This window comes from Falco naumanni, chromosome 4 (genome assembly GCF_017639655.2).
Source record: "Falco naumanni isolate bFalNau1 chromosome 4, bFalNau1.pat, whole genome shotgun sequence".
Taxonomy (NCBI): Eukaryota; Metazoa; Chordata; class Aves; order Falconiformes; family Falconidae; genus Falco; species Falco naumanni.
In genome coordinates, this window is record NC_054057.1 from 68,720,153 (window position 1) to 68,747,923 (window position 27,771).

Genomic DNA, 27,771 nt, shown 5'->3' on the forward strand with positions numbered 1-27,771 from the left:
CAGCCCAGCTGTATTGCCAAGAGCAGGGACCAGCTCTGGGGGTTTTCTGCACTGGTTTGTTGTGTTCCTGCCAGAAGTCAGCCCGTCAGGATGGGGGGATGTGACTGCAGCCCTCCCAAACCCACACCCGTGCAAATAAACCCGAGAGACATTTGTGATTTTATCTTTGCCCTCCTGCCCCGGCCCGTGGGGTCTCCACATTCATGTTTTCAGTGCTGAGCTCTAACACGCTTGCGGCACCAACACGCTCGTGACCTCCAGGAAGCCACAAATACCAGAATGGCAAGAAAACGAGAAAATGTAAAAAAGGAACTCGGTAACTCATCCCGCTGGAAGGGGCAAAAAACTAGGGCGAGTCCTCCCGCTCCCCCAGCTCCTGGCAGGCTCCCTATGGGCGGGCAGAGGGGCTGCACTGGGTCTTGCTTTGACTGGCAAGTCTCCTTGTCTGTCACGCCGAGAGCCCTCCTCTTTAGGAGGGATTTAAGGGGCTTTCTATGGCTATAGACTACAAGGACAAATAGCACCCCCAAACCCCAGAGCTCAGTTATGAAGCTGCTGGTGGGGAGAAGATGGAAGGAGAGATTTCAGGCTAAAGCAGATGAGCTGAGCTGAAGGCATTGCTCCATCCTTCCCACCAGACAGGCAAAAAAATTGTAATCGGAGGAGCTGAAAAGCTGAGCAGCCTGCCAGCGCTGGTACCCTGCATCCTGCACAGGCACCCACCGCCTCGGGCTTCTCTTCCTTTCCCCCTTTGCCTCCTGCAAGATTTAAGCCTTTCATTTGCAATCTCGACTCCTGACAACCCTTGTCAATAAATGAGGTGAGCATCCTCTTCTCTCTCTCTCTCTCTCTCTCTCCCTTTGTGCAGAGCACAAGCCGTGATGTAGGGCATGCCCTGAAGCAGAGGGGAGGAAGGTGCTCGGCACGGGGAGCAAAATAGCCACAAGATTTGTTTTTTTACAGCTGACAATGGGAAGGGATTTGAGAGGCTTTAGATGGGCTTGCAGGGAGCGAAGGAGAGATGGTAGCCTTGCAGTGGCACGTTATTGCTCGCGCTTAAATAACCCTGTTACATTCAGCGTGCTTTGAGTGCGGGGTTATAAAAAGCTGCTCAGCGATATAACTTAAGGGATGGCTTCTGTTGTGATGCAATTGCAGTAAATGATTGCTGGCTCTGACTGAAGCCCTGCTGTTGCTATGTGCGTGTCAAATCTGCTTGGATTTTTCGGTTGGAGATCGAGGGGGCACCTGCACGCATCGTTGCCCGGCGGAGGGGGCAGGGTTTTCTTCTTCTCCTGCCTCCTTGCAATGGTTTCTTCCAGCCTGCTGCTGGAGGATGTTTGCTGCCGGAGGAATCCAACCGGCTTTTCTGCGGCTATGCGGTGGGAGTAGGGGCAATCCTCTTGGAAATCTAGGATGTTTAGAAAACGGAGGAGGTTAAGTGGGATTTTGGTCGCGGAGGTCAGGCACAGGTTACTCCGCTGTGCGTTGCATAATCTTTTGTTTCTCAAGGTCTTCTTCCTTCCTAAAGAGACGTGTGGCAGGCAGCCAGCCACGGCTCCAGGCAGCCGTATGTCTTACAGACGCTCTGCTTTTCCTCCCATGCCGTTTCTTGACTGGATTTGATTTATCTGCGTCCTCGGCAAAGTCCCTGCCCGTGGATAGGGACCGGTCCTCCCCCCCCAGGGAAGGTGCGGGCTTCGGCTGCATCCCTGCCTGTGCTGAGGATCTCAGGGCTGCCTCCTTCGTTTTTCGTTTGTACCACTGATAAAGCCTTCCTGACTACTTGCTCCTGACTGTCCTGATAAAGCTGCTGTAATTGTATCAGGATGGGGAAGCCAGGCATAACAGAATAAATCCAGGTGTTTGCCACCAGCTGAAGTGGCTTTTTCACATTCCCCCTAGGGAAGTTTACTTTGCAGCATAAACATTTTCTTGCATGTATCTGAGATCGGTGCTTTAACAGACATTCTCATTATGTATTTTTTCAATGCTGCAGTTTCTCTACTTTGCAGAGTGTGAATGAGGGGGGGAGGTTGGGAAGAGAATAATATTTGCTCATTCCTCAGGAGTGTCGTGTATCATCATTAATACTCGTGAGCCCCGGAGGGAAGGGATTAGAGCTGAACAAATTATTATGGTAGGATGGATTCTGGCTGCAGCATATCTCATGCTCCTCTCTGGCACCTCTCCTCCAAGGATTTGCAAGGAATTAGCAGATATCAAGTCCCTGCTACTCCCTGCGAGGGTCCAGGGCTCTGTGCAGGGAGGGGGATGGAGGTGCTGAGCTGTGATCAAGCTCGCTGGGTTATAGGGAGATTCATGGCCATCAGCTCAGGTGCTGACTCCTGCCTGCTGTGGTAAATGATGCTCTGGGCTCACTTATTGGGATGAAATGTTTACCAGGACTTCTCTCAGCAGGGACAGGCTCACTGCTGCCCTGGGGGCTGTCAAGGAGAAACACTCCTGCCCATAATTCAAGGTCTCCCCAGCAAGGACAGGACAGCAGGAGGAGATTTTTGTCATTCCCAGCACCCTGGACCTTTGGGACATCAGCTGTCCCCAGCACTGTGTGCAGGGACCCAGCAGGGACAGGACCACTGCGGGAGGCAGCACCAGGAGGCCGTTTGGGGCAGGGACCCTCTCCTCTGCAGGCATGGCAAGGAAAGAGCCAGTGTGGCTAGCCCATCCTGGCATGGCCATGAGTGTGCCCATGCTGCAGTCATACCCCTGGGGCAGACGTGGTGTGAGCACTGCCCTGATACGCCCCCCCCCCCCCCCCGAGGCTGTGTGCCAGCCCCATGGGCTCTGCATCAGCCCTGTGTGCCTGCCTGTCACGCTACCCCACCAGGCTTTCCGTCCTCCACTCTGCTACAGCACATCTTGTCCCATTTTTCTCCAGCTGTGACATGGTGCCATCAAGTTGTATAAAATCAGAGTTGCTGCAGCCCAAAGTAGGTCAGTAAGTTGTTTTTCCCCAGCTGGGTTATTCATCGCAGCGGCAGGGAGGGTGAAGCCAGAGAACTCTGCATGGGTGCTCTGGGAGTAGGTCTGGACCTGGGCAATAAATCATCCTCTTGGGATTAATCCTCAGCATCCCTCGAGCATCCCCTTTCTGCTGAGAGCGGTTTCCTGGGGGCAGCTGTGATTTTCAGGGTGACCACGATGCGGGTATCAGCTGGGGGCGATGCCATCCGCCTTCCCAAGTCTGTGCCGTGTCCTCGTGGGACACGGGGGCCGACAGCAGGTTCACACCGTGCCTGACTCATTGTTGTGCCTGGCCTTATGTAACCGGTGCCGAAATCTCGCTCTGGGGGGGGGGTGGTGGCAATGGAAGGTAGCCGGGATGGGGGTGGGGAGGGAAGCAGCTCATTGCCATGGTTACTGGCATCTTTGCAAAGTTCTTCGTATCCATCTGGTTTCATTTTCAGCCCTTTTCATCTCACGGAGGGAACATCCCTTGATGTTTCTGGCTGCAGCAGCCGGCGCGCTGGGTTAGAGGACACGCGTGGGAGGTGGGAGACGGGTGCACTTTGCCTCCCAGCCCCTGGGATGAAGCTTGACATTGAATCGAGTCGCTTAGCCTCCCGTCCCTCCGTTTCTCACCTAGCCACTGAACGGCTCGACTGGGACGCGCTCGCTGATGGGATTTGGGTGGTGTTTTCTCCATCTGATACCCAGCAGGGACTGCCACATCCCGGACCACGAGCTCCAGCCGGGGTGTATCCGAGTGGAGGAATCTCTGCTGAATTGCCCGTCTTGCAGCAGGATCTGGGCTTGTACCCAGAGCCAATGATGCTGGAGGGCGGCTCCGTGGCCCAAGCCTGGGCTCCTGGCTCTGCCTGCAGAGCTCCTGACCACCAGAGCCTTCCAGCAAATCAATTCTGGAAATGAACAGGATGGACTAATTGAGTTAATCCTGAGAAGTTAATCAATGTCGAGGTGGTTTAGCCAGAAGTCCTGTTTATAATCCATACAGAGATCATTAGTACCTTGCGAGATGGAGGCACAGCGCAAAGCCAGGCTTTATGGAAATCAGAGGCAGAAACACATCCAGGTCCCACAGGCCGAGCGGTGGGAGGACCATACCCAGTGCAGGGGCAGGATGTGCCCTGCCAGCTGTGGGAAGAGCTTGCAGAGAGCCCGCAGTCGTGCTCATGGGGACAGCAAGGCTCAGGGTCTGCTTAGTTTCCCCTCTACCCCTGGGTTTTCCACCTGCTCCATCTCCCTGCTCAGCATTCCCAGGTCAGAGCCACTCGGGGATCAAAAGCAGCCCAAGCCTGGCACCGAGCTGGTGCTCAGAAGCGTGGCAAGAGCAGTGGCATGCCCGTCCCGGTGCAAAGGCAGCTGGGCATCTTCCAGCCAGGGCTCCAGCCAGTCTGGTGCCCAGCTCCTCGGGCTCATCACCCATCTGGAAGTGTGGCTCCGCAGAGCAGGTCCCAATTTGGCTTCTCCTTGCCAGGGCTCTGAGACCTCATGCTCATCAGCTTGGATGGGTCCATTCCCAGAGCAGTGAAGGACACCCAGTGGGTGACGCAGCTGTTTAGCATGGTACTCAGCAGCAGGGAGCTGCTGGAAAGCTCTGGGTGCTGCCAGATCCTGCATGGGTGTGCCTGCGTCCAGAAGAGAGATCACCAGTGCAAGCCCAGGCACCAGACTGCAGGCAGCTGAGGGCAAACCCTGCATCGGGGGGAGCCCCCGGGGGGCTCTCCAGCCAGTGGCGAAGAGAATGAGCGCCCAGGACCAGCTCTGCTGCATTTCCAGTCCCTACAATTCAGCACCCAGAGCCTCGCATGGTGTTTGCGTGGGAGTCGGGGCCACTGTCCCCGACAGCCGGGCGAGAATCAAAGGCTGGCTGCTGTCCTGAGAGCTGGCAGCACTCCCCGGATAAGCCGCTCCGGCTTTGCCAAGGGAACCGTTACCCAGATCGCCTGCCTGGAGCAAACAGGCTGGTTTTTCCTGGGGAAGTCCACGAGCCGCATGTTGGGCTGCGGCCGGTGTGCCTGGGCTCCTCAGCGGCCAGCAGCTCATGGCAGAGCCCATCTCATTCGCAGGAGCACACAGGGGCCAGGCTGGGCATGCTGGGGGCCACAGGGGTCTCTGAGGAGGGCGCAGCGTTGGCTTCCCTAGGCGCAGTGGACGTTAAAAGCTGCAGAGCGAGGCTGGCGCTCCCAGCCTGCCTCCATCCCTTGCTCGGTTTCGCATGGTCTGCCAGGAAAGCACCTGCAATCCTGCCCACTGCACTTGAAGGGGTTGTTCGAGCAGCTAAGGGGGCTGCTCCTGACAGTGCCACTGGGATTTAGACATTAAATTCCCCCCGGGAACACACTTTTCCTTCTCCCTTTCACAGGGGTTGTGGTCAGTGCCTGTAGCCACTGCTCAGGGGGCAGCCGGTGACCCTCCTGCAGGGACAGCCCCTCTGTGCAGTGCCTGCTCCGGCTCTCTTTGCCCATTGACATCAATAATTCACTGTGTTTAGCTTCATCAATAATAAACGTGCATCGGGCTGCCAGCCAGGGGAAGCAAGGACCTCCGCAGCCTCCTCCACAGCCACCTTCGGCATCACCGGGATGGTGTTGGGCTCTGGTCCCAGCACCAGCGCCCGCAGTGCCACCAGCCTTTCCTACCTTGCATCTGCCTTTGCTTGGGTCTGGCTTCACTCTCAGCCAGGTTTGGTGGTCCCGTCATCCGCAGTCCTCTCCCAAAGCCACATCTGAAAGAGCAAATGCCAAGGAACAAGCCTTGGGGACAGCAAGGACAATGCCACATCCCCCCAGCCCTTGTGGTGCTGGATAGGGACGTGGGGAGGGTTTCCCACCCACGAAGTGGGTGCTGGGGTCATTGCTCCCCCGCCTCCTGGTTCTCTTGCTATATTATTTTCAGCCTTGGTTTGTGGAGTGGCTTTAATTAAAACCTTCATCTCCCAACCCTGTAATTTCCATCTTTCACTATCTGTATCGGTGGTTTAGGCTAGAGATACATATATATATTTAATCAGTATAAATAATGCATTTTCATAGCTGAATCTTTCCTTAGCTCCATATTTGGTGCCAGAAATAGCATTTTCATTTCAAGCAGGCTTTTCTTTGCGTGTTCCTTCCCCTGGCCAGAGCAGATCCCTTCTCGGAGGCCCACAGCTGCATGCTGGGGACTGCACGGTTTGCAGCCACTTGAGTTCACCTCTGCTGGGCCAGTGTACACTGCACTGGCTAAACGACAGGGACGTGGCTCAGACAAAGCTGGATGGGTAGAAGCCCACGTGCAGGTGGCTGAGGAGGGCTGTGCATTTGGGGAGCACCACGTTCACCCCCCAAAGCATGCCCAGAGCCCTCACTCGTGCTGCTGTGCCTTTGCCTGAGGCTGGCAGCAAAGCAGCGGGGGGGGGCGGGCTGTCCCTGGTCCCCTGTTCCACAACCAGGACCCCCAGCATGTCCCCGCTGGGTGCTGGAGCTGGTGACTAACCCGACTAACCCCGCTTCTCCTGCCCCCACCTCTCGCCTTCGTTGCAGGGAGCATAATGCTGAACAGCATCACCGATGGGCTCCTCTGCTGCCTGATGGGCAAGACGACAAACGCCGTGGGGCCGCTGGACAGCGTTGAGTCCAGCAACGGCTACAGCTTCATGGAGGTGAAGCCAGGGAGGATCCTGCGGATCAGGCACAGCACACCCCACCGCCCAGCCCCAGAGGGGCCCGAGGAAACCCAGCCTGGGGAGCCAGAGCGGGGCATGGTGCACTGCAAGCGCAAGATCACCGTCTACCGCAACGGGCAGCTGGTGATCGAGAACCTGGGGGACGCCGTCCGCTCTGAGATCCTGCACTGCCAGAACAGCTTGGGGGAACCCAACAGCACCATGGAGCTGGAGCTCTCTGACCTGGCTGGCCAAGCTCCTGCCCAGGGTCCTGCCGGCATGCCGGGATGCGGCACACGGGAAGCAGCCGCTGCCCCCGGCAAGCGTCGGAAGCGTAAACCCAAGAAAGTCGTCAACATCGACTGCAAGAAGCAGATCACGAGCTGCAAAGGGACACACAGTGACGTGGTCCTCTTCTTCATCCACGGCGTGGGCGGCTCACTGGACATCTGGAAGGAGCAGCTGGACTTCTTTACCAAGCTGGGCTACGAAGTGGTGGCTCCTGACCTGGCCGGCCATGGCTGCAGCTCAGCTCCCCAAATTGCCGCCGCGTACACCTTCTACGCGCTGGCGGAGGACATGAGGGCTGTCTTCAAGCGCTACGCAAAGAAGAGGAATATCTTGATAGGACACTCATATGGGTAAGGGACCAGGGGGTCCCAGGAGGGAAGGGATAGATTCACACACACACCATCCTCTCAGCAGCAAATGCCCAACAAATCCTGCGCTTCAGGGGCAGGGGTTTCCTGTTCTGGGTTTATCCTTCAGCTCTGATCTCCTACATCCTCTTGGGGTGTGCGTTCCTGGGTCCAGCTAATCCCAGGGCCCATCCTCCAGCAGGGAAGCTGGCAACACACAGCCTATAAATAGAGTAAGCTCAAGAAAGTCAATTAGGTGGAGACTAAGCAGTGGCAGAGAGCAGCCCTGGGAGGAGAGGGAGCTAGAGATGGGCTCCAAGCCAGGATTAGATCAGAAGGACAAGGCTGGTCCAGGCTGGTGAGCACCCGAGCGGGTCCAAGCACCCTGCTTTGGTCTGCACGGGAGTGAAATCCCGAGCTGAACTCCTCTTCCCAGGCTCTGCAGGGCACCTGCTGTAGTTACCCTGCTCTAGAAAGGGGGAGCAGGGGTCAAACAAGGGGGCGTAGCCTGGGATGCAGCCATGGATCCTTGAAATCTGCCTTGGGATGCAGCACTCTCAGGTGCCATGGGGTTGGAGCATGGCCCCCATGTCTGTCTCTCCCGCAGGGTGTCCTTCTGCACCTTCCTTGCCCACGAGTACCCAGACCTGGTCCATAAAGTGATCATGATCAACGGAGGGGGCCCGACAGCGCTGGAGCCCAGCCTCTGCTCCATCTTCAACATGCCCACCTGCGTCTTGCATTGCCTGTCCCCGTGCCTGGCCTGGAGCTTCCTCAAGTGAGTGGCCATCCCGGCACCGCGGCACTGGGAAGGGTTGGAAGGTCCCCAGCCAACCTGGCTTCCAGCCACCACGGGCAGGGACACGGTGTCCTGCCAGCAGCATCCCCCATGCTCCTGTCCCCCTGATGCTGAGCGCTGTGCTGGGCTAACCCTCTGCCTGTGCCGGCTCCATCCCGCAGGGCTGGCTTCGCTCGCCAGGGTGCCAAAGAGAAGCAGCTGCTGAAGGAAGGCAATGCCTTCAACGTGTCCTCCTTTGTGCTGCGTGCCATGATGAGCGGCCAATACTGGCCGGAGGGCGACGAGGTTTACCACGCGGAGCTGGCCGTGCCTGTGCTCCTTGTGCACGGCATGCACGACAAGTTCGTCCCGGTGGAGGAGGACCAGCGCATGGCTGAGGTACGGCACCGAGTGGGGCTGGGTGAGGGCTGGGGTCTGCCTGCCGGCACGCAGCAATGCAGGCAGCGGGCTCGTCCCAGCACTGACACCTGCCACTGCCACCATCTCCCTCCAGATCCTGCTGATTGCCTTCCTGAAGGTGATTGACGAGGGCAGCCACATGGTGATGATGGAGTGTCCTGAGACGGTGAACACGCTGCTCCACGAGTTCGTCCTGTGGGAGCCCGAGACACCAGCTGGGGACGGGCAAGGGGAGAAGAAATAAGGCAGTGGGACATGGTGACCGGGCTGCTCCGATGGGAGAGATGTTTCGGAGCGGAGAGGGGTTTGCGAGAGCGGAGGGGTGCGGCAGAGGCTGCCCTCGCCGGGAGCTCAGCTGATTTTCTTTCCCGGCCGCATCAGAGGCTGGTGGTGGAGCACGGAGGCTCCCCCAGGCAGGGGTGTGCAGGGTCGGCAGTAGGAACATGGCAGACCTGGTCCCCATCCCCTTGGGGACGGCATGGCAGCCGCTGGAGCGTCTTCATCCTGTTTCTTTGTAGTATTATTTTCCTCATGCAGCGACCCCCCGGGGACGGAGAGAGGGCGACTGCGGGGAGACTGGTCCCACTTGCAGCAAAATGGGAAGAACTCAGAGGGCTTCCTTCAGGGAGAGCACATCAGCTCTGGCACCTTCCCGGCCAGGGCTAGAGGAGCTGAGCTGGGATTGCTTTAAGGGGAAACAAAAGGCTCCTTGGCCTCAGCAGCGGGATTCGCCTGAGCCCCCACGGTGCCTCGCCCGAGCCATCTGCAGGGCTGGGAGGATGAGACCCCCATGCCCTGGCCTCCAGGGGTTATTCCCAGCAGCCGTGCGTGTGGCGCTGAGCAGCTCCCACTTGGCACTGAGGAGGGTCTGCATGGCTCATCTCTGCCCGGCCAGGAGATGAGGACAAGGAGGTGACCTGCTCCTGTGGACATGGCCAGAAGGACCGCCAGCTCCCCCAACCATGGTGGGACTGGCATGGCTGTGATGAGGAAGACAAGCCAAACTTGAGCTCTCCTGTGGTCCCGCGGTCCCCCGGTGCCACCGTCTGTGCAGTCATGTCCCCAGCCACCATCGCTTTAGGTACTGCAGCACTGGCTTCTGTGGAGCCCCCTGCTCCCCCTCCTGCTGCCACATCTTCAAGATGCTCGGAGCCATCACCACCACATAGCGACTCCTGCAGCATCTGATCCGTTCGCCCTTCCCAGCTTCTAGCTCCTCCATGATTCTGGGACCTACCACCCCCTCCCGGACCACATGCCCACTGGGATCACACTCGTCCCTCAAGGGACCAGCAATACACTGTGCCATTGCCACTGTGTCCGTCCTTGCTGATGACTCCTGTACAGATCCACGGGGTCTCAGAGCAACACAGGAGCAACGAAGCCAACCGCAACTGCCTGATCCCAACAGACAACAGCTCGTTACCTGCTGACACCGTTCTGTACTCAACCCACCGGTCTCAACATCTCCTCCCCTCCGCGCTTTGCATCCTGCTGCCCGGAGCCAGGCAGGACCGAGAAGGTACATGAGAAGTGTCGAGCGCGGACCTGGGCTCTGTCACAGGGTCTGGGGGCTCCCAGCCATGCCGGGATGGGTGGGAGCCCAAGCGAGCCAGGAGGATGTTGTGCTTGGGGGATGGTCCCAGCCTCCCCACTACCCAAAGAGCGGAGCCACTCCCTGCTTTGTTTCCCTCTTATTTCCCCCCATCTAAACCAAAGAAATAGCCAGTCCCACAGAAACCTCACCCTCGGTCCCCGTCCCACCCAGCCCCTCTTCACCCCGACCAGCGCTGGCAGCGCACCGAGGCACCCCAGGTTGGCTCGAGGGGCTCCTGGCTGGGCAGGGCTGCTCCGACCGGAGCTGGCACCCACCGGCAGCGCGCCTTCCTCGAGGCTGAGCCCATCATTCTCCCCAAACTGAGTGAGGTAGGAGAGGAAGGGTCCTTCAGAGTCAGCCCTGGCATGATGGGGACCCTGTGTGATGAGTGTCCCCAGGCAGCCCTGCTCCGTCGGGACAGAGCTGTCCCTCTGCCGGTGCCCGCCCCTGCCCGCTGCTGCCGCAACCTGTCTCATAATGAGAATTTTAATGACCCTGGATTCAAATTGTTTCCACGAGCCTTCCTCTGCAACATCCCTCCCACTGCATCCTGGCCAGGGGAGACCCCGCAGCACGGCCAGGGTCTGCAGTGAGGGTACTCAGAAATGTCACCATACCCCAAAACACGGCTCTGCCCCCGCCGTGACCCCCCCAGCCGGCTCCAGGCTACTGTTGGTGCCTGGCTGCAGGCCACAGCTCTTCAACTTCTGTTTGCCACGGAGTCTGTGCCGCTTGTACCCACATCGCTTGTGCTAAAGCCAAGGCAAACCACGCACCGTAACCCTGCTGCTGAGCCACACGCCGTGTTAGTGCCATTTCATACAGTAAAGCCGTGTTATATTCTCAGCCGCGTCCGACTTTATGATGGGAGAGATGTGCCGGGCGTGGGGAGACATCTGTGTGTCCGTGCACCCGGGTACACACTGGGGTGCAGCGAGGCTGTCTGAGGAGCAGGGCAGAGTGGGGAAGCAAAGTCAGAAATCACAGGCAGCTTAGATTTCTTAGCCAAAAAAAAAAAAAAAAAAAAAAAAAAAAAAAAGACCCGCAGCGATTTATTTGTAGAAAAATAGAGAAATTCTCGCCAGTGTTTGTGACATAAAACCCGTACCTAGAGCACAGCCACCTCCTCAGCCAGGGCAGAGGGGAGGTGCAGGCAGGGGGTGCCCCCCCAGCACCTGGCACAGCATTCCTTAGCACCCCAGGGTGCTCAGCGCCCACCCTGGATGTCTGCCGGCCGGAGCTGCCGCTCGCCCTCAGCCAGGAAGATGCGCATGACCCTGTGCAGCATGTGAACGCCCAGGCGCCTGCGCCGCTCCGCCGGCCAGCTCGCCACCGTGCCATAGCAGTGCCCCTTCCTCTGGTTGGTGATGGTTTGCAGCCCTGCAGGGATCGGGTCAGCACCCACAGTCCTGCCCCCCCTGTTCCCCATCAGCACCCACAGCGATGGAGGCAGCCCCGTGCTCCCCACCAGCACCCACTTCCAAGCAGATTTCCCACAGGACGTGGGGGTTTGGGGCATCGTGTCCAGACCCTGCACTGACAACCAGGGACCCCAAAGTCCCCATGTGCCCCAGGACAGGCTGCAGCCCCCCAACTCCTGCACGGGGTGGGGGAGAGGGATGCAGGGAGTGGGAGCAGTAGCAGAACCGAAGCTGGGGGCTGCGGCAGCACCACCTTCCCCCCAGCCCCGCTCACCCAGAGCCTCCACGAGGCAGCTCTCCCGCGTGTAAGCCTCCACTGGCAGCGTGCTCTGGAAGCAGTGCACCGAGATGACACCCTGCCCGCTCGCCCAGATCTCCAGGATGCGCCGCACCTTGGGGCAGCCCTACAGGACAGCAGACACTGTCACCACAGCCCCCAGACCCCCAACACAGTCCCCTGAGCCCAACACCATGGCCTCAGCCCCCCCCCTCCCCCCCGAGCCCATCCTACCTTCTGTGTCCCAGCACGGTGCTGGCTCAGTGCCTCGGTGAGGTGGCAGTATGGCCGAGCACGTGTCCCCTTGCCCACGTAGAAAATGGCTTTGACAAAGGTCCTGAAGCACTCAGTTGGGCTCAGGTGGTGGGATCGGAGTGGCAGGTTCTGGGTGGTCCTGGCGGTGCCAACCCCCAGCTTTGGGGCTTGTTGCTTCCCAGGGGTCCCTGTTTGGACCCACCTGGCATGGGGGATGCGTGGGGGAGCAGCATGGCCTTACCTGGGGTCAAGAAGGAGGTAGTTGAAGCTGGACTTGACCAGCCCTTCCCGCCAGTGCCAGCGCTGGTCAGAGCAGTCAAACTGCTGGGCCAGCACCAGCTCATCCTGGGCACAGTCGGGGATGCGGCCGGTCCGCAGGGCAGCTGCCAGCTCGGGGCTGTGCCCTGGAGCGGCCATGCTAGCATCAGGGAGCACTGTGAGCCCCACACCAGCACCATGGGGACCGGACAACCAGGCTGGGGGGGATCCCTGGGACTCCCCTGCTGGCCTCCCCTGGTGTCCCTTCACCAGCTTCTCCAGCCGCCGCAGGTACAGCCACCTGGTGAGCTCCGTGACGGGCCCCGGGTTGTCCCCCAGCGCCCGCAGCCGCCGGCGCAGACCTTCATCTGAGAGGGGCCGCAGTGGTGCCATGCACACTCGCCCATCCTGGACCACTGTGTCCCCAGGGCTGGTGGTGGCCTCTGTGCCAGGACTGTGCCGCTCGGTGGGTGCCTGTCCCCGCTCCTCATCCTCAAGGTGCTCCTTGGAGCAGTGGGTGCTGCAGCCAGCGGGCGAGAGTGGCACAGCTGGGCCCCCTGGCTCCACCGCAGTGCTGCCTGGCAGCTGTGGGGCCAGGGGGCGGCTGAAGCTTCTGTGGGGCCACGGGGGCTGGTGTGTCCCCAAGGGTGAGGGGTCCTGCCACCCAGAGCCAGCCTCCAGCACCCCAGGGTTGGGGGTCCTAGAGGCACAAGGGAAGCCCTGAGCATCTGATGGAGAGTCCTGGGGGTGCCCGTGACCCCCAGGGACCAGCGGGACCGTGGGGCTGGAGCCAGGGGAGGCCTGAGCATCTGATGGAGAGTCCTCGGGGTGCCTGTGACCCCCAGGGACCAGTGGGACTGTGGGGCTGGAGCCAGGTGAGTTGCTGGCCCCCAGGGATGAGCTGGGCTGGCTAGGGGCTCTGGGGAGGATCTCAGTGTCATCCAAAGAGCCTGTCCCCTCTCCATCCCTGCTGGACATGTCCTCTCCCTGCGGGTTGATGCAGCACCCTGGGGTGGTGCCAGGGTCCCTGGGGACAGCCCGGGGTGCTCTGAGCCTGGGGGGCCACCGGGGCATCTCCAGTGTCTCTTGGAAGAGGGAGGAGGAGGAGGAGGAGCAGGAGGAGGAGCAGGAGGAGGCAGCTTTGAGCCGTGCTGCAAAAGCCTGGAGGCGGCTTTTTGTCCTGGGGGTGAAGTGGCAGCGCCGGAGGGTGACATCCTCAGCGGTGAGACTAGCCGGGCTGCAAAGGGGTCCTGGGGCACGGGGGGGGGGAGCCCCGGAGGCTGCACCCCTGGAGCTGGGCAAGCAGCTCCCCTACATCACCCACGTCTGAGCCATCCTCACAAGGGGCTGCCCTTAAGCCTCCTGCAAAATTCCCCACACTTGGGGGGCTGGCAGGGGGCAGCTCCTCGGCAGCAGCTGCAGTTGGGGAGTGGGCTTCACCCAGCTCTGGTGCCTTGGGCTGGGGGGAGCAGCAGTGCCGAGCCCCTGGGCATCCCCCGTCCTTGCTGGGCTCCAGGGTCTCCAGGGCACTGACAAAGCGCTCGCTGGCACTGCTGCTGTCCCCAAGGCTGCTGTGGTCCCTGTCCCCCACCTCCGACACTGCCGCCCCCCAGGCCGGTGCAGCTGGGGTGGCGATACCCATCCCTGGTCCCCAGGGGATCCCGGGACGGTGCTGAGCCACAGCACCCAGGATGTCACCGTCCCCGTGGCCCCAGCACACCACAGAGTGGCTACTCTGACCACCACGGAGCAGGGGAGCCCGGGGGGGTGCTCTGTGTCCCCCCAGGACCCCACTGCAGTGCTGGGGCTGGGGGGAGCTCAGGGACCCACCTGGACCAAACTCTTGCTGGCGAGAGGGACGGGGGCTGTCCCCCGCACCAGGCTTGGGGACAGCCCAGGGGGGACCTCCCATCCTTCCCCCCATGATTCGCCTCTGGGATCCCTCCCCGAGCTCATCCCCGGCAGAGAGCAGCGTGCTGGAGGCGAGGGGCTGCAGGGGGAGAGCTGAGCCCCCCGGGTCCACTTGGGGCCATGGGGCAAGGGAGGGGACGGAGGGGGATGGGGGTTCGAGGGGACAGCCCTGCGGGAACGGGGGCTCCCCCAGACCACCGCTGCCCCCCAGCTCCAGCTCCTCCAGCCAGGACCTGTGGGTGCTGCTGAGGGGCCCAGAGGAGCCACCGTCTTCAGTGCCGTCTTCAGTCAGGAAGGACAGGGACCACCCAGGCCCCCCTGGGTCTGGGGGCACAGACAGGAGTCAGGGGAGCCAGGTCAGCCCCCCGACACCAGCCCTGGTGAAGGGGGCACCCCGAGGACCTCACCTTCCTCGGGGGGCCACTCCCAGGCACGCTGCGAGTCCCACGGGATCCAAGCCAGGTCAGCGGCTTGTTTGCCATCCTGCGGGAGGGGACATCGCTGTCACCACTGCCAGAGCCACCACAGGGGGACGCAGCCCTGCCAGGGCCAGGCAAGCACCCACTGCTCCCCCAGCCCACTGATGAGGGTCCCAGCACAGCGGCACCCCCAAGGTGCTGTCCCTGTCCCCAGGACTGTCCCCACCAACCTGGCCTTGGAGCTCCAGGTCCCCCTGTTTCTTCTGCAGGAGCCTGTGGCACCTGTGCCACCCCCAGGATGCGGTGACGTGTGGCATCAGCTCCTCGGCCAACCTGGAGCAGGAGGGGGGCTTCACCCTGAGCCCCACCACCACCACCCCCAGCTCAGCCAGGTCAAGGTCACGGTCCGTGGGTCAGGGGCACAGCCGTCCCCTTGGGGTCACGCGAGAGCCACCAGCCCCACACCTGGCTGCTCAGGCACGGGGGGGGGCGCTGGGACCCCACCGTGGGGTGGCAGCTGCCCTCGAGTCAGTCCCAGCGTGGGGCTGTCCAGCGTCTCCCCCCCCCCCGGGAGACACACACAGGGGCACCCAAAGCGCCCACTCCCCGCCGGGTGCAGTGCCAGGGGCTCCCCCTCTCCACCGATCCCCCCTGCGGCAGCGCATGCAGGGGTACCCTTAAGCAGACACCCCACCCCACCGCACCCCGCGTTGCAGCACGTGCAACGCGCCCCCCCGCCCGGTGCAACGCCGGTATCGCAGAGTCCCCGCCCGTGCAAAGCGCCTCCCACGCCGGTGCAAGGCTGCGCCCGATGCCCCCCGCCCCGGTGCCCGCCCCCCCCGCCCGTGCAATGTCCCCGCCGCCTCCCCGGTGCAATGCCGGTCTGGTGCCCGTGCCCCGCCCCGTGCAAGGAGACGTCCTGCCCGGTGCAATGTACCCGTGTCCCCCCGGTACGATGCCGGTGGCTTCCCGCGTGCAGTGTTCCAGTCCCGTTCACACCCCGGTCAATGCCGGTCCGGTGCCAACCCCCACCCCTCCCCCAGCGCAATGTTTCCCCCCCCCCGCCAGTGCAATGCGTCCGTGTACCCCCCCGGTGCAATACCGGTACCTTCCCCCGGTGCAACGTTGCCGCCCCGTTCTTCCCCCGCCGGTGCACTGCCGGTGTCCGCCCCCCCGGTGCAATGTCCCCATTCCCCGCCCCCCCCCCCCGGTGCAGTGCCGGTGCCCCCCCCGATGCAATGTCTCCATTTCCCACCTCCCACCCCCCCCCCCGGTGCAGTGCCGGTGTCCCCCCTCGGTGCAATACCCCCATTTCCGCCCCACCCGGTGCAGTGCCGGTGCCCCCGCCCGCGGTGCAATGTCCCCGTTGTACCCGCCCCCCACCGGTTCATGCCCCCTTACGGCTCGCGCCACGCCGCTCAAGCCGCCCCACGCATGCGCACTGCGCAGCGCCTGTTTGAACCCCCCGCGCACAAGCCACCCCACCGCTCATTGGCTGGCGAGGCGGCCAATAGGAGCCGACTGAGGGCAGCCACGCCCACCCAGCCGGCTGCGACCGCGGCTGGTGGGGCTGGGCCGGAGCTCCCAGTGCCACGCCACAGCGCCACCCAGCGGCCTACACCGGCAACGCCCAGGGTCCTGCACCAGCGCCTCCCAGTAACCACACCAGCACCTCCCAGTGGCTGGCACCAGCATCACCCAGTAATCACGCACCAGTGCTCCCAGTGCCCGGCACCAGCATTGCCCAGTGCCACCCAGTAACTGCAGCAGCATCTCCCAATACCCAGCACCGGCACCTCTCAATGTCCTGCACCAGCATCTTTCAGTGCCTCCCAGTAACCCCACCAGCATCTCCCGGTGCCAGGCACCAGCACCCCCTCAGTGTCCTGCACCAGCACCTCCGTGTCCTACAGCAGCAGCCTGGCATCAGCACCTCCCAGTAACCACATCAGTGTTCCCAGTGCCCAGCACCTCCCAGTGCCCATCCCTGCTGCAGTGGGGGAGCCCCAGCACTGCCTAGCACCCGCAGCTGCCCCTTGGCTCCCCACGCCAGCACTGCAGGGCACAACGGGCACAGGACTCCCAGCCCCACAGCCATGGGGGCGGGCATGGGGCTGACACCCCCACACACACACCCATTTCCAACCCCCGTGCAGGATCCGCATCACCAGCGACACGCCATCAGCCAAACACCTCTCTCTTTGCCCCACGCCAGGTCACCGCCACACGGCTACCCGTGGCTCCCGGTGCCGGGGGGGGGGGGCCCGGCTCAGACTGTGGCTTCGATCTCGGGGGGCTCGTCCTCCTCCAGGAGCCCGTACGCTGCGTGCGTCTGGAAGGGGCGCTGCAGCGGGTGCGCCAGCAGCTTGGCCATGCAGTTGTGCAGCTCCACGGCCGGCCCCGCCAGCGACACCTCGTACTTGTAGTTGGTGCCTTTGGTGTCCAGGCTGCTGAAGAAGCTGTACATCTCCTGGGGGGGGGACACACAATGGGGGCAGGGGGTGACACAGCTCCCCCAACCACCACCGCGGTGATGGGGACCCCCCCCGTCCCGCCTTTACCTTCCAGCTCGTCTCGTCGTCCTTCTCCTCCGTCCCATTGTGGATGTACACCACGTCGAAGAAGAAGTAGGGACACTGCAGCATCTTCTGCAGGATGAGAAGTCGGGAATGGTGCTGGGAGGCTCCTCCACGCACCGGGATGGACCTGGAGCCATCGAGCTCACCAGGAAGGGGGACAGAGCCGGGGGGGGTGGTGTCACCCACCTTCATCTGCTCCGACATGGAGAACTGGGGCTGGCAGCCGGGGCGGCCAAACACCAGGATGGTCCGCACCACGTAGGGCGGTGGGATGGTCTGGATGTTCTCTGTCACCGGCAGCTCAATCTTCTGCTGGCTGTACCAGGAGGATAGGGGCTCAGGGACCCCCACCCAGCAGCTCATGGACCGACCACCCACCCACCCCCCCCCATTAAAACTTAATGACTTAATGACAACCCAACAGCTCTGCACCAGGACTGGGGACGCAGCACCCACCCCAGGAGCTGTTCGGTGAAAGGCTCACGGCGGTTTTATGCCAAAGCCAAAACCCCATAGCCAGGTGGCTGCCCCGCTCCCCCCGCCCCCCCCAGCCATACTCACATCAGGTTGAAGAGCCCTTCCAGATCTGCAGCCCCAGGTAAGGACCGATCCCACCACACAGACCCCTGCCCATCCCCAGGGACGTGCCGTGCCCAGAGCCGGTGGCCACGCTGGCACCAGGGCACCCAGCGGGCTCCTGCGGGGGGAGGTGAGCGCACCGGGCATGGGGGATGGACCAGGGTGGGGAGAAAACACCGGAAAGCGGGTGTTTGGGGAGGCTGGGGGGTCTGGCGTTAAACCCTGCCTGGGGGGATTCAGGGGTCTGGTTTGACCCCCCAGCCTCTAGACACCGATGCTGCTCCGTGCCGCAGCCGTTGCCTGTGCCGGGGATGCCAGCGAGGCCATGGGGATGCTGCTGGCTGCGGGCAACAGGCCTGGAGGGTCCCTGATGATGCTCAAGGGACCCTGCGTGTACCCCAAGGACCCCGTGTGCACCCCAGGGACCCTCAGGGGGTGCCGGCCCCCCGTCCCACCCCACAGGCGGTGGGATACTGAATGACTTGCAGATGACGGTCTCCAGGTCGTAGAGGCAGCTGCAGACCTCGCGGGGGTCCGAGGTGAACCCTGAGAGCTGAGAGGAGCGGGAGTGAGGGGGGTGGGGGGCGCAGACCCGCCCCCATCCCCATGGCCCCACTCACCCACGTGGCGTCGTTGTTGACCACCACCAGTGCGAACTCGTGGCACTTGTCGATCTTGTGCTTCGTCCTGACAAACATCTCGATCATCTTCTGGGAGATGTTCAGCGCGTTGGTCTTGGACCTGCGGCAGCGGCCGGAACTCAGCGGGGACCACCGCCCCCCCAGGCCCCGTGCTGGCGGGGGAGCACAGTTGGGGTTCCCCAGCCAGGGGCACCCCCCGGCACCCACCCGTTGAAGGACTCCAGCTTGGGCAGCGCCATCTCCTCCGCCAGGTCCAGGCAGATGATCTGCAGGAAGGGAACGGTGGCTGAGCCCCTGCAGCCCCCCACCGCCCCCGCAGCCCCCCCGCCACCCTCCCCATGGACACCCACCACCTTCTCGGGGCAGTTCACCCGCGGGGTCTTGACCTGGACCTCGGCGGGGGGCGCGGGGCCAGGCCAGGCGGTGCCGTCGGGCGCAGCCGTGCCCTGGGGGCTGTCATCGGTGCTGGCCGCCTCGCCCTCCCCCTCGCTGCGGTTGCCCACGCTGGCCTGGGCGCTCAGCGCCCGGTCCTCAGCACCCTCGGGGTTGGAGCGGGTCCTGGGCCGCGGCTCCGGCACCTTCTCCTCCTCCTCCTCGGCGGCGCTGCCCGGCTCCGAGGTGTCCATCAGGCAGCTGCGCTCCATGGCCGCTGGGACCGGCGCCGGGGGGCTGCGGGGTGGCAGCGCTGCGGGGGCCCTGAGCCCTGGACCCTGGCCCACACCCCCTGTGCGCCCCCTGCCCCACTCACCCCCTGCCCCACGCACCCCCTTTGTGCCCCCTGCCCCACGCCCCTCTGTGCACCCCCTGCCCCATGCACCCCCTTTGCGCCCCCTGCCCCACACCCCCCTGTCCCACGCACCCCCTGCCCCACTCACCCCCTGCCCCACACCCCCCTGTGCACCCCCTGCCCCACGCACCCCCATCCTATGCACCCCCCAGCGCACTGCCTCACGTGCCCCCGGCCCCCCCGTGCACCCCACCCCCCCCCCCACCCCACACACACCCCCGTGCACCGCCCACCCCACGCTCCCCGGTCGTCCCCTGCCCACGCCCCCCCCCGTGCGCCCCCTGCACCCCTCGCCCCACCTTCCCGGGCGCCCCCCGCCCCACACTCCCCGTGCCCCCTCTGCACCCCACGCCCCCCCCGGGCGCCCCCCGCCCACGTACCCCGCGCCCCTCCCCGGGCGCGCGCTCACCCGCTCTCGGCCGCACGAGCCCCGTCCGGGACCGGCCGGAAGCGGCGCCGCGCGGGGGCTGCTGGGACTTGTAGTTCCCCGGGGTCCCCCGGGCGCGTGGGGACGGGGAGGGGGGCACCCGGCACCCTGACTGCCCGTGCACGGCACCCCAACCACCCTGCCCCGCCCCCTGATCCCCGTCTGCACCCCAAATGTCCACGCACACCCCCGCACCCATGCACAGCCCCCCACCCCAAATATCCACGCACACCCCCTGCACCCATGCACAGCCCCCCACCCCAAATATCCACGCACACCCCCTGCACCCATGCACAGCCCCCCACCCCAACTATCCACGCACACCCCCCGCACCCATGCACAGCCCCCCACCCCAAATATCCACGCACACCCCCTGCACCCATGCACAGCCCCCCACCCCAAATATCCACGCACACCCCCACACCCATGCACACCCCTGCACCCCAAATATCCACGCACACCCCCGCACCCATGCACAGCCCCCCACCTCAAATATCCACGCACACCCCCACACCCATGCACACCCCTGCACCCCAAATATCCACGCACACCCCCGCACCCATGCACAGCCCCCCACCTCAAATATCCACGCACACCCCCGCACCCATGCACACCCCTGCACCCCAAATATCCACGCACACCCCCTGCACCCATGCACAGCCCCCCACCCCAAATATCCACGCACACCCCCACACCCATGCACACCCCTGCACCCCAAATGTCCACGCACACCCCCGCACCCATGCACAGCCCCCCACCCCAAATATTCACGCACACCCCCGCACCCATGCACACCCCTGCACCCCAAATATCCACGCACACCCCCACACCCATGCACACCCCTGCACCCCAAATATCCACGCACACCCCCGCATCCATGCACACCCCTGCACCCCAAACATCCACGCACACCCCCGCACCCATGCACCCTGAGCACCACCCCCTGCACCCCAAATACACACAGACCCCTGCACCTATGAACTGCCCCCTGCACCCCAAACACCCTTGCACACCCTGCTGCACCCGCGCACACCCCCCTGCACCCCAGCTACCCACGCTCTGTCCCAGCGCTCTGAACACCCAGGCAGGACCCTCCAGCACCCCCACGCTGCCCCTCCTGCACCCTGCAGCACCCCTCTGCACCCCAAAAACCACCCTCCCGCACCTAAACACCCATGCACTGCCCACAGCACCGCGGGGCTGGCTCCCCCCCGACGCTGCACCCCACAGCACCCCATGCAATGCCTCTTAGCACCCAAAATGCTCATGAGTCCCCCAAATGTTCTGCCCCCCCCCCCCAACCTCCAAGAGATGCTCAAGGGTGCAAAGCTGGGTGCATCCTCCCACCTGGGTGCGAGGGAGCCCAGGCACATGGCGAGGGTCCAGTGTCGGGCTGAGGTGCCGTGGGGCAGAGCAGGGAGGGAGGGTTTTGGGGGGCATAGCCCCCCGAGGTGGCTCTGTCCCCCCCAGCACGGGGCAGCGCAATGGTTAAGTGCAAGAGGCCGCACCGGGGCTGCCGAGGAAGAGGAAATCTCGGCAGGAACCAGGCCCAAGGCCAGGCAGGGGCCAGTGACGCAGCCACAACGTGGGGACACCCGGTGTGGGAGTGGGGTGAGCCCCCCGGTGCGGGCAACAGCCGCCACAGGACGGGATGGAGAAGGCAAGTGGGGTGTCCCATGGGATGGGTGCTGCCAGGCGTTGGTCCCACATGGGGGGTCTCCTCACGCCCCACCACGGGCATCCCCTGACTATGGGCATCCCTGGCGCGGTAGGGCGCGGTGAGGTGTGGTGGGGCGCGGTGGGGCTCAGTGGGGCAGCGGTGCCGGGTCCTGCCCAGTCCAGGCACCGGGCGCTGGGGTGAGGCGCTGTGGCCAGTGGGCTGGTGGCCAAAAACCCACCCCCATCCCGGCAAATCCCACCGGGTGTCAGCCCCTATGTCCCCGGGTGCCGGCCAGGGCTGGGATGGGCAGACACAGTGTCCGCAGCCCCCACCGGCTGAGGAGGAGGAGGAGAAAGTCGAGGATGAAGATGAGGATGATGAGGATGAAGATGACGATGAGGACATGGCAGGGGACACTGAGGGCATCCTGCATTATGAGGAGCACATCGCCAGGCTGCTGGCCACGGTGGCCCGGCTGCACCAGCGGGCTGAGCAGCTGCAGCGCCGCACGGGCAGGTACAGGGACACGGCAGCTGTGGGGCACCGGGGGGTGTCACTGCCTGGCCCCCGCCATCTCTGGCCTTCACCGCCCCGCAGGGAGGATGAGGAAGGCTGGGAGGGCACTGCCAGCCTCCCCGCTGCCAGCCCACAGCCCCAGGGCCTCAATGGCACACTCGGCGCTGCCACCGGTCTGGAAGGTGGGTGTACCGTGCTATGCCACGCCATGCTGTGCCATGCCATGCCATGCCATGCTGCATGCCGTGCCATGCCACGCCTGTGCCGTGCCATGCCCATGCCATGCTGCATGCCATACCATGTGATGCTGTGCCATGCCATGCTGTGCCATGCTGTGCCATGCTGTACCACTGACCTGACCCCGGCTGTGCTCCCCCCCCCCAGCCCACGGCCCCGACCTCTTCGCAGACCTGCAGCACACTGTCAGCTCGCTGGAGCGCACCGTCTTCTCCCGGCACCGGCGGGCACCAGCGCAGCCTGTACTGGGTGAGGAGTGGGCGCGAGTGGCCAAGGTGAGCCCCACCGGTATGGTCAGCCCAGACGCCAAGGGGATGGGCACCAGCTGACCAGCCCTGTGTCCCCAGAGCCTGGAGGAGCTGGACCAGCCACCAGGCTGGGCCGGGAGGGTGACACGCCGATGCCCAGCGGTGGGAGCGGGTGAGGGGCTGCTGGTGGAGGAGATGGCAGTGGCAGCAGCGAGGAACACGGCGCTGCAGGCAGCCCTGGGGCGTCGGGATGAGGAGCTGAGCCAGGCCATGGCATCACTGCGGGTGCTGCAGGGGGAGCGCGACCGGCTGCAGGGGAAGGTGGGTGCTGGGGGTATGGCGGGGGGGGGGCACTGCCCTTGGTCACCCCTGGGGTGCCACTGGAGCAGCCCCCAGGGCTCACCCTTGTGCTTGGCGCAGGTCCGGGACCTGCGGGATGCTCTGTCCAGGTTGGAGGAGCCGGGGGGCTCTGGCAGTGACACCCCCAGGCTCAGCAGCCCCCCAGGGCAGGGGGACCCTCAGCTGCCCCAGGTGAGTGCAGCTCCAGGGTGGGCTTCAGCCGCAGCACAGGGGGAGCTTGGTGGGTGGCATCCTGCCCTGGCACAGGGCTCTGCCTGCCCCAGTGCTGGGCTCTGCCTGTCCCCTCTGCAGGACTTGTCCCAGTGCAGCAATGGCGCTCAGCCCCACGGCGCCCAGCCCCACGGCCCCCTCTCCCCCCAGCCCTCGGAGGGTGCCAGCCAGGAGCAGGAGGAGCAGGTGCAGCAGCTACAGGGGTGAGTCCCCCCGGGCCCCAGGGGCTGCTGAGCCCTCACCGGTGGGGAAACTGAGGCACAGCCCTGGGCCCCGGCTGCACAGTTAACGGCGGGCACCGGCATTGCCCAGGTGCCTGGGGAGGCTGCAGGAGGTGAACCGGCAGCTGGCGGCCGCGTTGCAAGACTGCAAGAGCGATGCTGAGCGGCTCAGCATGGTGCTGGGCCAGCACGAGTCCCGCAGCACAGCCCTGCGCCTGGCCCTGCGCTGCAGGTGGGCACGGGGACAGGGACGGGGAGGGGGGGGGACAGCCTGCAGTGCCATGCTGAGCCCCTCTCCCTGCAGTGAGCGCTGTGGGGGGGCCTATGCTGCCCTCCTTGACCTGATGCGGGCAAAGCTGGGCCGGGAGGAGGATGGTGCCCATGGTGGTGAGTGCCAGCCCAGGGGGCTGTGGGGGCAGGGGGGAGGCTGGGGAGTTTATGGGGAGGATGCTGGGGGGTGTGCAAGAGGTGCTGGGGGATATCAGGGGATGCAGAGGGGATGTAGGAGGGGTGCATGAGGGATACTGGTGGGGTATCATGTTGGGGGGATGCAGGGAGGATGAGGGGAGATACTGAGGGGATGCAAGGAAGGTGCTGGGGGGTGATGGCAGATGCAAAGTGGGTATCAGGGGGTGTAGGAAGGATGCTGGGGCACCCCAGTCCCCAGCACAGCCCCTGTGGGCATGCACTGGTGAGGGGCACCTGCCTGAACGCTGCCTGCCCTGTGCCTAGGAGCCGTGGGGGAGCAGAGCCCCGGGCATGAATGGGGGTCCAGCCCCATGCCGACAGAGGGGCCACAGTCCCCAGGCCGTGGGGAGCCGGAGAACCAGGAGGAGAGCAGGGACAGCGGCTTCCCCGGGCTGCAGAGGTACCGGGAGGCACAATACCGGGCCAGGGCTGAGCTGTGCCCGGGGGTGGCATTGCCCCCACCCCAGCCACCTGCCCTTCCCCACAGCATCCCAGCACCCCATGGGATGGAGGAGGGGGCCCTGCGGGAGCACATCCGCCGGCTGCGCACGGAGCAGGCGGCTGTGGAGGCATCCCTGCACAACACCCCGGCACCCACCAGCACCCACAGCAGTGAAGACGCCCGAGCCCGGGCTGAGCAGGTGCTGCAGGATGCCAGGGATCTCCTGCCCGGCTGGAGGCGGCTGGAGAAAGCGGAGCTGCTGCGGGACTTGGCAATGCTCAAGGTGGGATGTGGGGAGCTGGGGGAAACTGGGTGACTGGGTTCTTCCCCAGCTCCCCGCCGGGTCCAGGCTTTGAGCAGAGCAGCTGGGAGAAGGGTGGGGGCTGATGCATGGCAGGACGGAGTGGAGCTAGGGAATGGGGCTGTGCCTCAGTTTCCCCTGCCCTGCTGGTGATGCCACTGCCCTGCCAGGAGGCCATGGCTGACCTGAAGACACAGCTGCAGCTGGTGGAGAGGGAGAAGCGGGGCCTGGAGGTGGTGGCGACTGGGCAGGGGCCACGGGAGGCTGCACTGCGCCTGGTGCTCCAGCACCTGGAATGGGAGCGGGATGGGGCCTCCGGTCGCCCCCCCAGCCCCCCCAGCAGCTCCAGCAGCAGCGAGGAGGTAAGGATTGCTCCCACCTCCCCATGGGGACCCTCCCCAGGGTCAGGCATCTCCACAGGGATGGGACCCACACCCAACCTTTGCAGGATGCCCAAACCAACTGGGTGGGAGCCGCGGCTCCCCAGCACCCTCTGGACCGGGAGAAGATGGGGGAAGAGTTGCTCCGCACCCTGGCTCGGTAAGAGACCTCCCCAGCGTGCCATGGCATCACGCCGGGTAGCCATGCGGCTGCGGGGCAGCATGCCGGGCTGGCTGCCATGCGGGTGTCCCCAGGGCGCAAGAGCTGCGTGCCCGGGCGCAGGCCCTGGTGCTGTCCCTGGAGCAGAGCAGCGCCGTCAGCCGTGCGCAGCAGGCACAGTGCGTCACTGTCACTGCAGACTTCTTCCATGCTCACAGGTGGGCAGGAGGCACCCACTTCTCTGCTGGGCAGGTGTTGGGTGCAACGTCTCCCCGCATGCCCCGAAAACGCAGTCCTTCATGCATGCCCCGGCTGCACACCCACCCCTGCTTGCCCCAGATGCACCATCCCTTCCGGCGCACCCCAAAAGCACGATCCCTTCTTGCACCCCCCCAATGTGTGGTCCCTACCTCCATGCTCCAAAACCGGTCCCTTCTCCCTGCACACCCAAAAACACAGTCCCTCCTTGCACACCCCAAAAATGCTGTCCCATCTTGCACATCCCTGATGTGCTGCCCTATCTTGCATGCCCCAAAAGTGCCACCCCTTCTTGCACACCCCAAAAACGTGACCCCATCTTGCACACCCTGCTGTACTGTCCCCTCCTGCACACCCCAAGCCCCCACTCCCCCTTCCCGCACAGTCCCTGGGTGCCCTGGGCGTCCTGGGTGCCCTGCGTGCCCCAAGTGCCCTGGGTGCCCCAGATGCCCTGGGTCCGCTGGGTGCCCCAGGTGCCCTGGGTGCCCTGCGCTGTGCCGGGGTGCTGAGCGTGGTCCCCACAGCGCGCTGGCCCTAGCATACCGTGGTGCCCGGCGGAAGCAGGCGGCCCAGCTGCGGCGCCTGGAGGTGCAGGCAGGTGCCCTGCGCAGGCAGCACGCCCGGCGGGCACAGGCGCTGGCCCGCAGGCTGCAGACCCTGCAGCAGGGGAAGGCCAGCAGCGAGACATGCATCTGAGGACCCCCCATCACCCCCAAGACCCCCCGTGCTGGAAAGCGCTTGCTGTATCCTCAGGGAGAATAAACCAGTGATGCTCACGGCGCAGCCAGATGCACTGGGGTTCAGGTTTGGGGGGCTGTGGGCCCGGGGCGGGGGGCTCAAGCAGACAGACCCCCCGGCTTGGCTTATCCCATCGGGGCCAGGAACAAAGGCCGTCCCTTCCCCGCCACCCCCACTATCTCCCAGTGCAGATGAAGCCATTTCGTTATCCCTGACGTGGGATCAAAGGTGATGGTGGTGGCCGTGGCGGAGGGGCCCATGCATATTCAGGAGGGAAGAGAAGCAGTGACCCCCGCCGGGGACATCCGCGCCGCGCGGGGGGGGGGGGGGGGGGGGGGGCGGGGGGGGGGGGGCGGGGGGGGGGGGGCGGGGGGGCAGCAGCAGGGCTGTGCCAGGGGGGCTGCCGCCAGGAGCAGGGGGCTAAATCCGGCAGTCTGAACCCCAGCACGATGGGACGTTTGGGTGGTGGGAGCTGGGCTGAGTGTGGGTCTCCGGTGGGAGGCTGCATAGGGCTGTGTGGCAGCCCAGGGCTCAGCCAGCTGCAGTGTGGGAGGGAAACTGAGGCACGGAGCTATATATAGGCTAAAATGAGGCCCGCATCTCCCTGGAGAGATCCTGCAGCAGAGTTCAAGGCTCAGTAGATCAATATTCAGAGCTGTGGTGATGGAGAGGGCAGAGAGAGGGCTGCAGAGCTGCAGGGCAGGGATGCAGGGGTGCAGGGGTGTAGAGCAGGGATGCAATGATGTGGGGATGCAGGGATGAAACGATGCAGGGATGCAATGATGTGGGGATGCAGCGCAGGGATGCAGCTCACCCCCTCCAGCTGCCCTTGCCCTCTTTCCCCGCCACCTCCTCGCCAGTCAGGAGCCCACTGAAAGGGGGGCAGCTCCATGTCCCCAGAGGCAGCAGGACTGGATCAAAGGACAACTTCCCAGGACCCTGGGGAGCCGCCCCAGCACCGAACAGGCGCAGCAGTGCCGTGGAGCAGCAGTTGCTGCTGCATGCCCAGCACGGAGGGGCAGGTTCCTGCACCCAGATACTGGAGCTGTGGAGGGGGGAGGCTGCTGGTGCTGCCTGCTCCCAAGCCCTGGCCCTCCTTGCAGCCGCTCTGCCCGGCTCCGCTGCGGGCCGTGGCTCGGACCGTGGCGCGGACCATGGCTCAGCTCGGTCCAGCCTGGCTTGGGAAGGGGGGGTGGCAGGGGCTGCGGGGGCTGCGGGGGCCGGTGGCAGTGGTGTGGAGAGGCTGACCCGCAGGTTGAAGGTCAGGGCTCTGAGCTCAGACCCCTTTTCAGATTCAAATGGGCTCCTGGGGGCTTTGTGCAGGGTCAGGCTCCACCGAGAGCCGCATGAAAGGGCCAGGGCAGCCGGGGCCGCATGAAAGGGCCAGGGCAGCCGGGGCGGCTTCGACCCTGGGTGCCGGCAGGAGGGGGAGGGCAGGCGGGACCTGCTGCCACCCCCACCCCGACTGAAGGGGTCCCCCCCGCTGAGTCTTGCTGACCCCAGGGCCAGAGCAGGTCCCCCCTAGGGGCACCGGCAGGAGTGGGGTGCCCCAGGCTGCAGCACCCCCACTGTCCCCAGTGGCTCAGGTGGCCTTGGCTCCCAGTTCGCATCACTGTGCCGGGCCCAGTCGCGCTCCCTGCCATGGCACAACCTGAGACTCTGCCAAGGGCAGGGAGTGCTGTGAGCTCCCCAGCACCGTGCTGCCCACCAGGCTGCTGGCATCACATGACACAACACGGCACAACACAGCATGGCACAGTGTAGCTCAGCACAGCACAGAGCAGCATGGCATGGCATGGCATGGCATTGCATGGCATGGTGTGGCACAGCATGGCATGGTGCAGCACAGCACAGCATGGCACAATGCAGTACTGCACAGCATGGCATGGTGCGGTGCAGCATGGCACAGCATGGCACAGTGCAGTATGGCACAGTGCAGCATGGCACAGCGTGG

The 27,771-nt window shown here is 64.3% G+C and overlaps 4 protein-coding genes across 8 annotated transcripts; 2 read left to right on the forward strand and 2 right to left on the reverse strand.

The window, feature by feature from the left end:
• The first annotated feature begins 479 nt into the window (after positions 1-479).
• On the forward strand, positions 480-10,910 carry ABHD8 (abhydrolase domain containing 8). Its single transcript, XM_040589591.1, has 5 exons — positions 480-820; positions 6,510-7,272; positions 7,877-8,047; positions 8,230-8,446; positions 8,562-10,910. Exons 2-5 carry the CDS (start codon positions 6,518-6,520, stop codon positions 8,709-8,711), a joined length of 1,293 nt encoding a protein of 430 aa, XP_040445525.1. The 5' UTR covers positions 480-820; positions 6,510-6,517; the 3' UTR covers positions 8,712-10,910.
• A 188-nt stretch (positions 10,911-11,098) lies between these two features.
• On the reverse strand, positions 11,099-16,069 carry ANKLE1 (ankyrin repeat and LEM domain containing 1). 3 transcript variants are annotated; one of them, XM_040589578.1, is made up of 7 exons: positions 16,007-16,069; positions 14,836-14,938; positions 14,594-14,669; positions 12,259-14,510; positions 11,997-12,156; positions 11,760-11,889; positions 11,099-11,444 (listed from the first exon to the last, which is right to left on the reverse strand). In XM_040589578.1, exons 4-7 carry the CDS (start codon positions 13,347-13,349, stop codon positions 11,272-11,274), a joined length of 1,554 nt encoding a protein of 517 aa, XP_040445512.1. In that variant the 5' UTR covers positions 13,350-14,510; positions 14,594-14,669; positions 14,836-14,938; positions 16,007-16,069; the 3' UTR covers positions 11,099-11,271. The 3 variants fall into 3 exon arrangements, with proteins under 3 accessions (XP_040445512.1, XP_040445514.1, XP_040445513.1); XM_040589580.1 differs by having other exon boundaries at positions 12,259-14,669; XM_040589579.1 differs by lacking the exon at positions 16,007-16,069 and having other exon boundaries at positions 14,836-15,201.
• Positions 16,070-16,786: 717 nt separating this feature from the next.
• Positions 16,787-19,715, reverse strand: BABAM1 (BRISC and BRCA1 A complex member 1). 3 transcript variants are annotated; one of them, XM_040589611.1, is made up of 9 exons: positions 19,601-19,715; positions 18,755-19,089; positions 18,612-18,670; positions 18,384-18,504; positions 18,238-18,316; positions 17,746-17,770; positions 17,371-17,500; positions 17,167-17,253; positions 16,787-17,075 (listed from the first exon to the last, which is right to left on the reverse strand). In XM_040589611.1, exons 2-9 carry the CDS (start codon positions 19,046-19,048, stop codon positions 16,875-16,877), a joined length of 996 nt encoding a protein of 331 aa, XP_040445545.1. In that variant the 5' UTR covers positions 19,049-19,089; positions 19,601-19,715; the 3' UTR covers positions 16,787-16,874. The 3 variants fall into 3 exon arrangements, with proteins under 3 accessions (XP_040445545.1, XP_040445547.1, XP_040445546.1); XM_040589613.1 differs by having other exon boundaries at positions 18,755-19,073; positions 19,601-19,656; XM_040589612.1 differs by lacking the exon at positions 19,601-19,715 and adding an exon at positions 19,572-19,592.
• A 1,256-nt stretch (positions 19,716-20,971) lies between these two features.
• USHBP1 (USH1 protein network component harmonin binding protein 1) lies at positions 20,972-25,855 on the forward strand. The gene is made up of 14 exons (XM_040589564.1): positions 20,972-21,794; positions 21,876-21,976; positions 22,179-22,306; positions 22,379-22,600; positions 22,700-22,810; positions 22,931-23,052; positions 23,162-23,302; positions 23,375-23,457; positions 23,803-23,938; positions 24,026-24,263; positions 24,452-24,643; positions 24,730-24,821; positions 24,917-25,039; positions 25,604-25,855. The coding sequence occupies exons 1-14, from the start codon at positions 21,553-21,555 to the stop codon at positions 25,773-25,775; spliced, it is 2,103 nt and encodes a 700-aa protein (XP_040445498.1). The 5' UTR covers positions 20,972-21,552; the 3' UTR covers positions 25,776-25,855.
• The last annotated feature ends 1,916 nt before the right edge of the window (positions 25,856-27,771 follow it).

Bases quoted from the DNA above. Each gene is read 5' to 3' on its own strand.
- ABHD8 (XM_040589591.1), top strand. From the start codon at position 6,518: ATGCTGAACAGCATCACCGATGGGCTCCTCTGCTGCCTGATGGGCAAG. The intron at 7,273-7,876 runs GTAAGGGACCAG...TCTCTCCCGCAG, and splicing joins TTGATAGGACACTCATATGG to GGTGTCCTTCTGCACCTTCC. The intron at 8,048-8,229 runs GTGAGTGGCCAT...TCCATCCCGCAG, and splicing joins CTGGCCTGGAGCTTCCTCAA to GGCTGGCTTCGCTCGCCAGG.
- USHBP1 (XM_040589564.1), top strand. From the start codon at position 21,553: ATGTCCCCGGGTGCCGGCCAGGGCTGGGATGGGCAGACACAGTGTCCG. The intron at 22,601-22,699 runs GTGGGTGCTGGG...TGCTTGGCGCAG, and splicing joins GCGACCGGCTGCAGGGGAAG to GTCCGGGACCTGCGGGATGC. The intron at 24,822-24,916 runs GTAAGAGACCTC...GGGTGTCCCCAG, and splicing joins TTGCTCCGCACCCTGGCTCG to GGCGCAAGAGCTGCGTGCCC.
- ANKLE1 (XM_040589578.1), bottom strand. From the start codon at position 13,349: ATGCCCCGGTGGCCCCCCAGGCTCAGAGCACCCCGGGCTGTCCCCAGG. The intron at 12,157-12,258 runs GTAAGGCCATGC...TGGCACCGCCAG, and splicing joins TACCTCCTTCTTGACCCCAG to GACCACCCAGAACCTGCCAC. The intron at 11,445-11,759 runs GTGAGCGGGGCT...CGATCCCTGCAG, and splicing joins CTGCCTCGTGGAGGCTCTGG to GGCTGCAAACCATCACCAAC.
- BABAM1 (XM_040589611.1), bottom strand. From the start codon at position 19,048: ATGGAGCGCAGCTGCCTGATGGACACCTCGGAGCCGGGCAGCGCCGCC. The intron at 17,771-18,237 runs GTATCCCACCGC...CTGGGGCTGCAG, and splicing joins CGTCATCTGCAAGTCATTCA to ATCTGGAAGGGCTCTTCAAC. The intron at 17,076-17,166 runs GTAAAGGCGGGA...TCCCCCCCCCAG, and splicing joins ACGACGAGACGAGCTGGAAG to GAGATGTACAGCTTCTTCAG.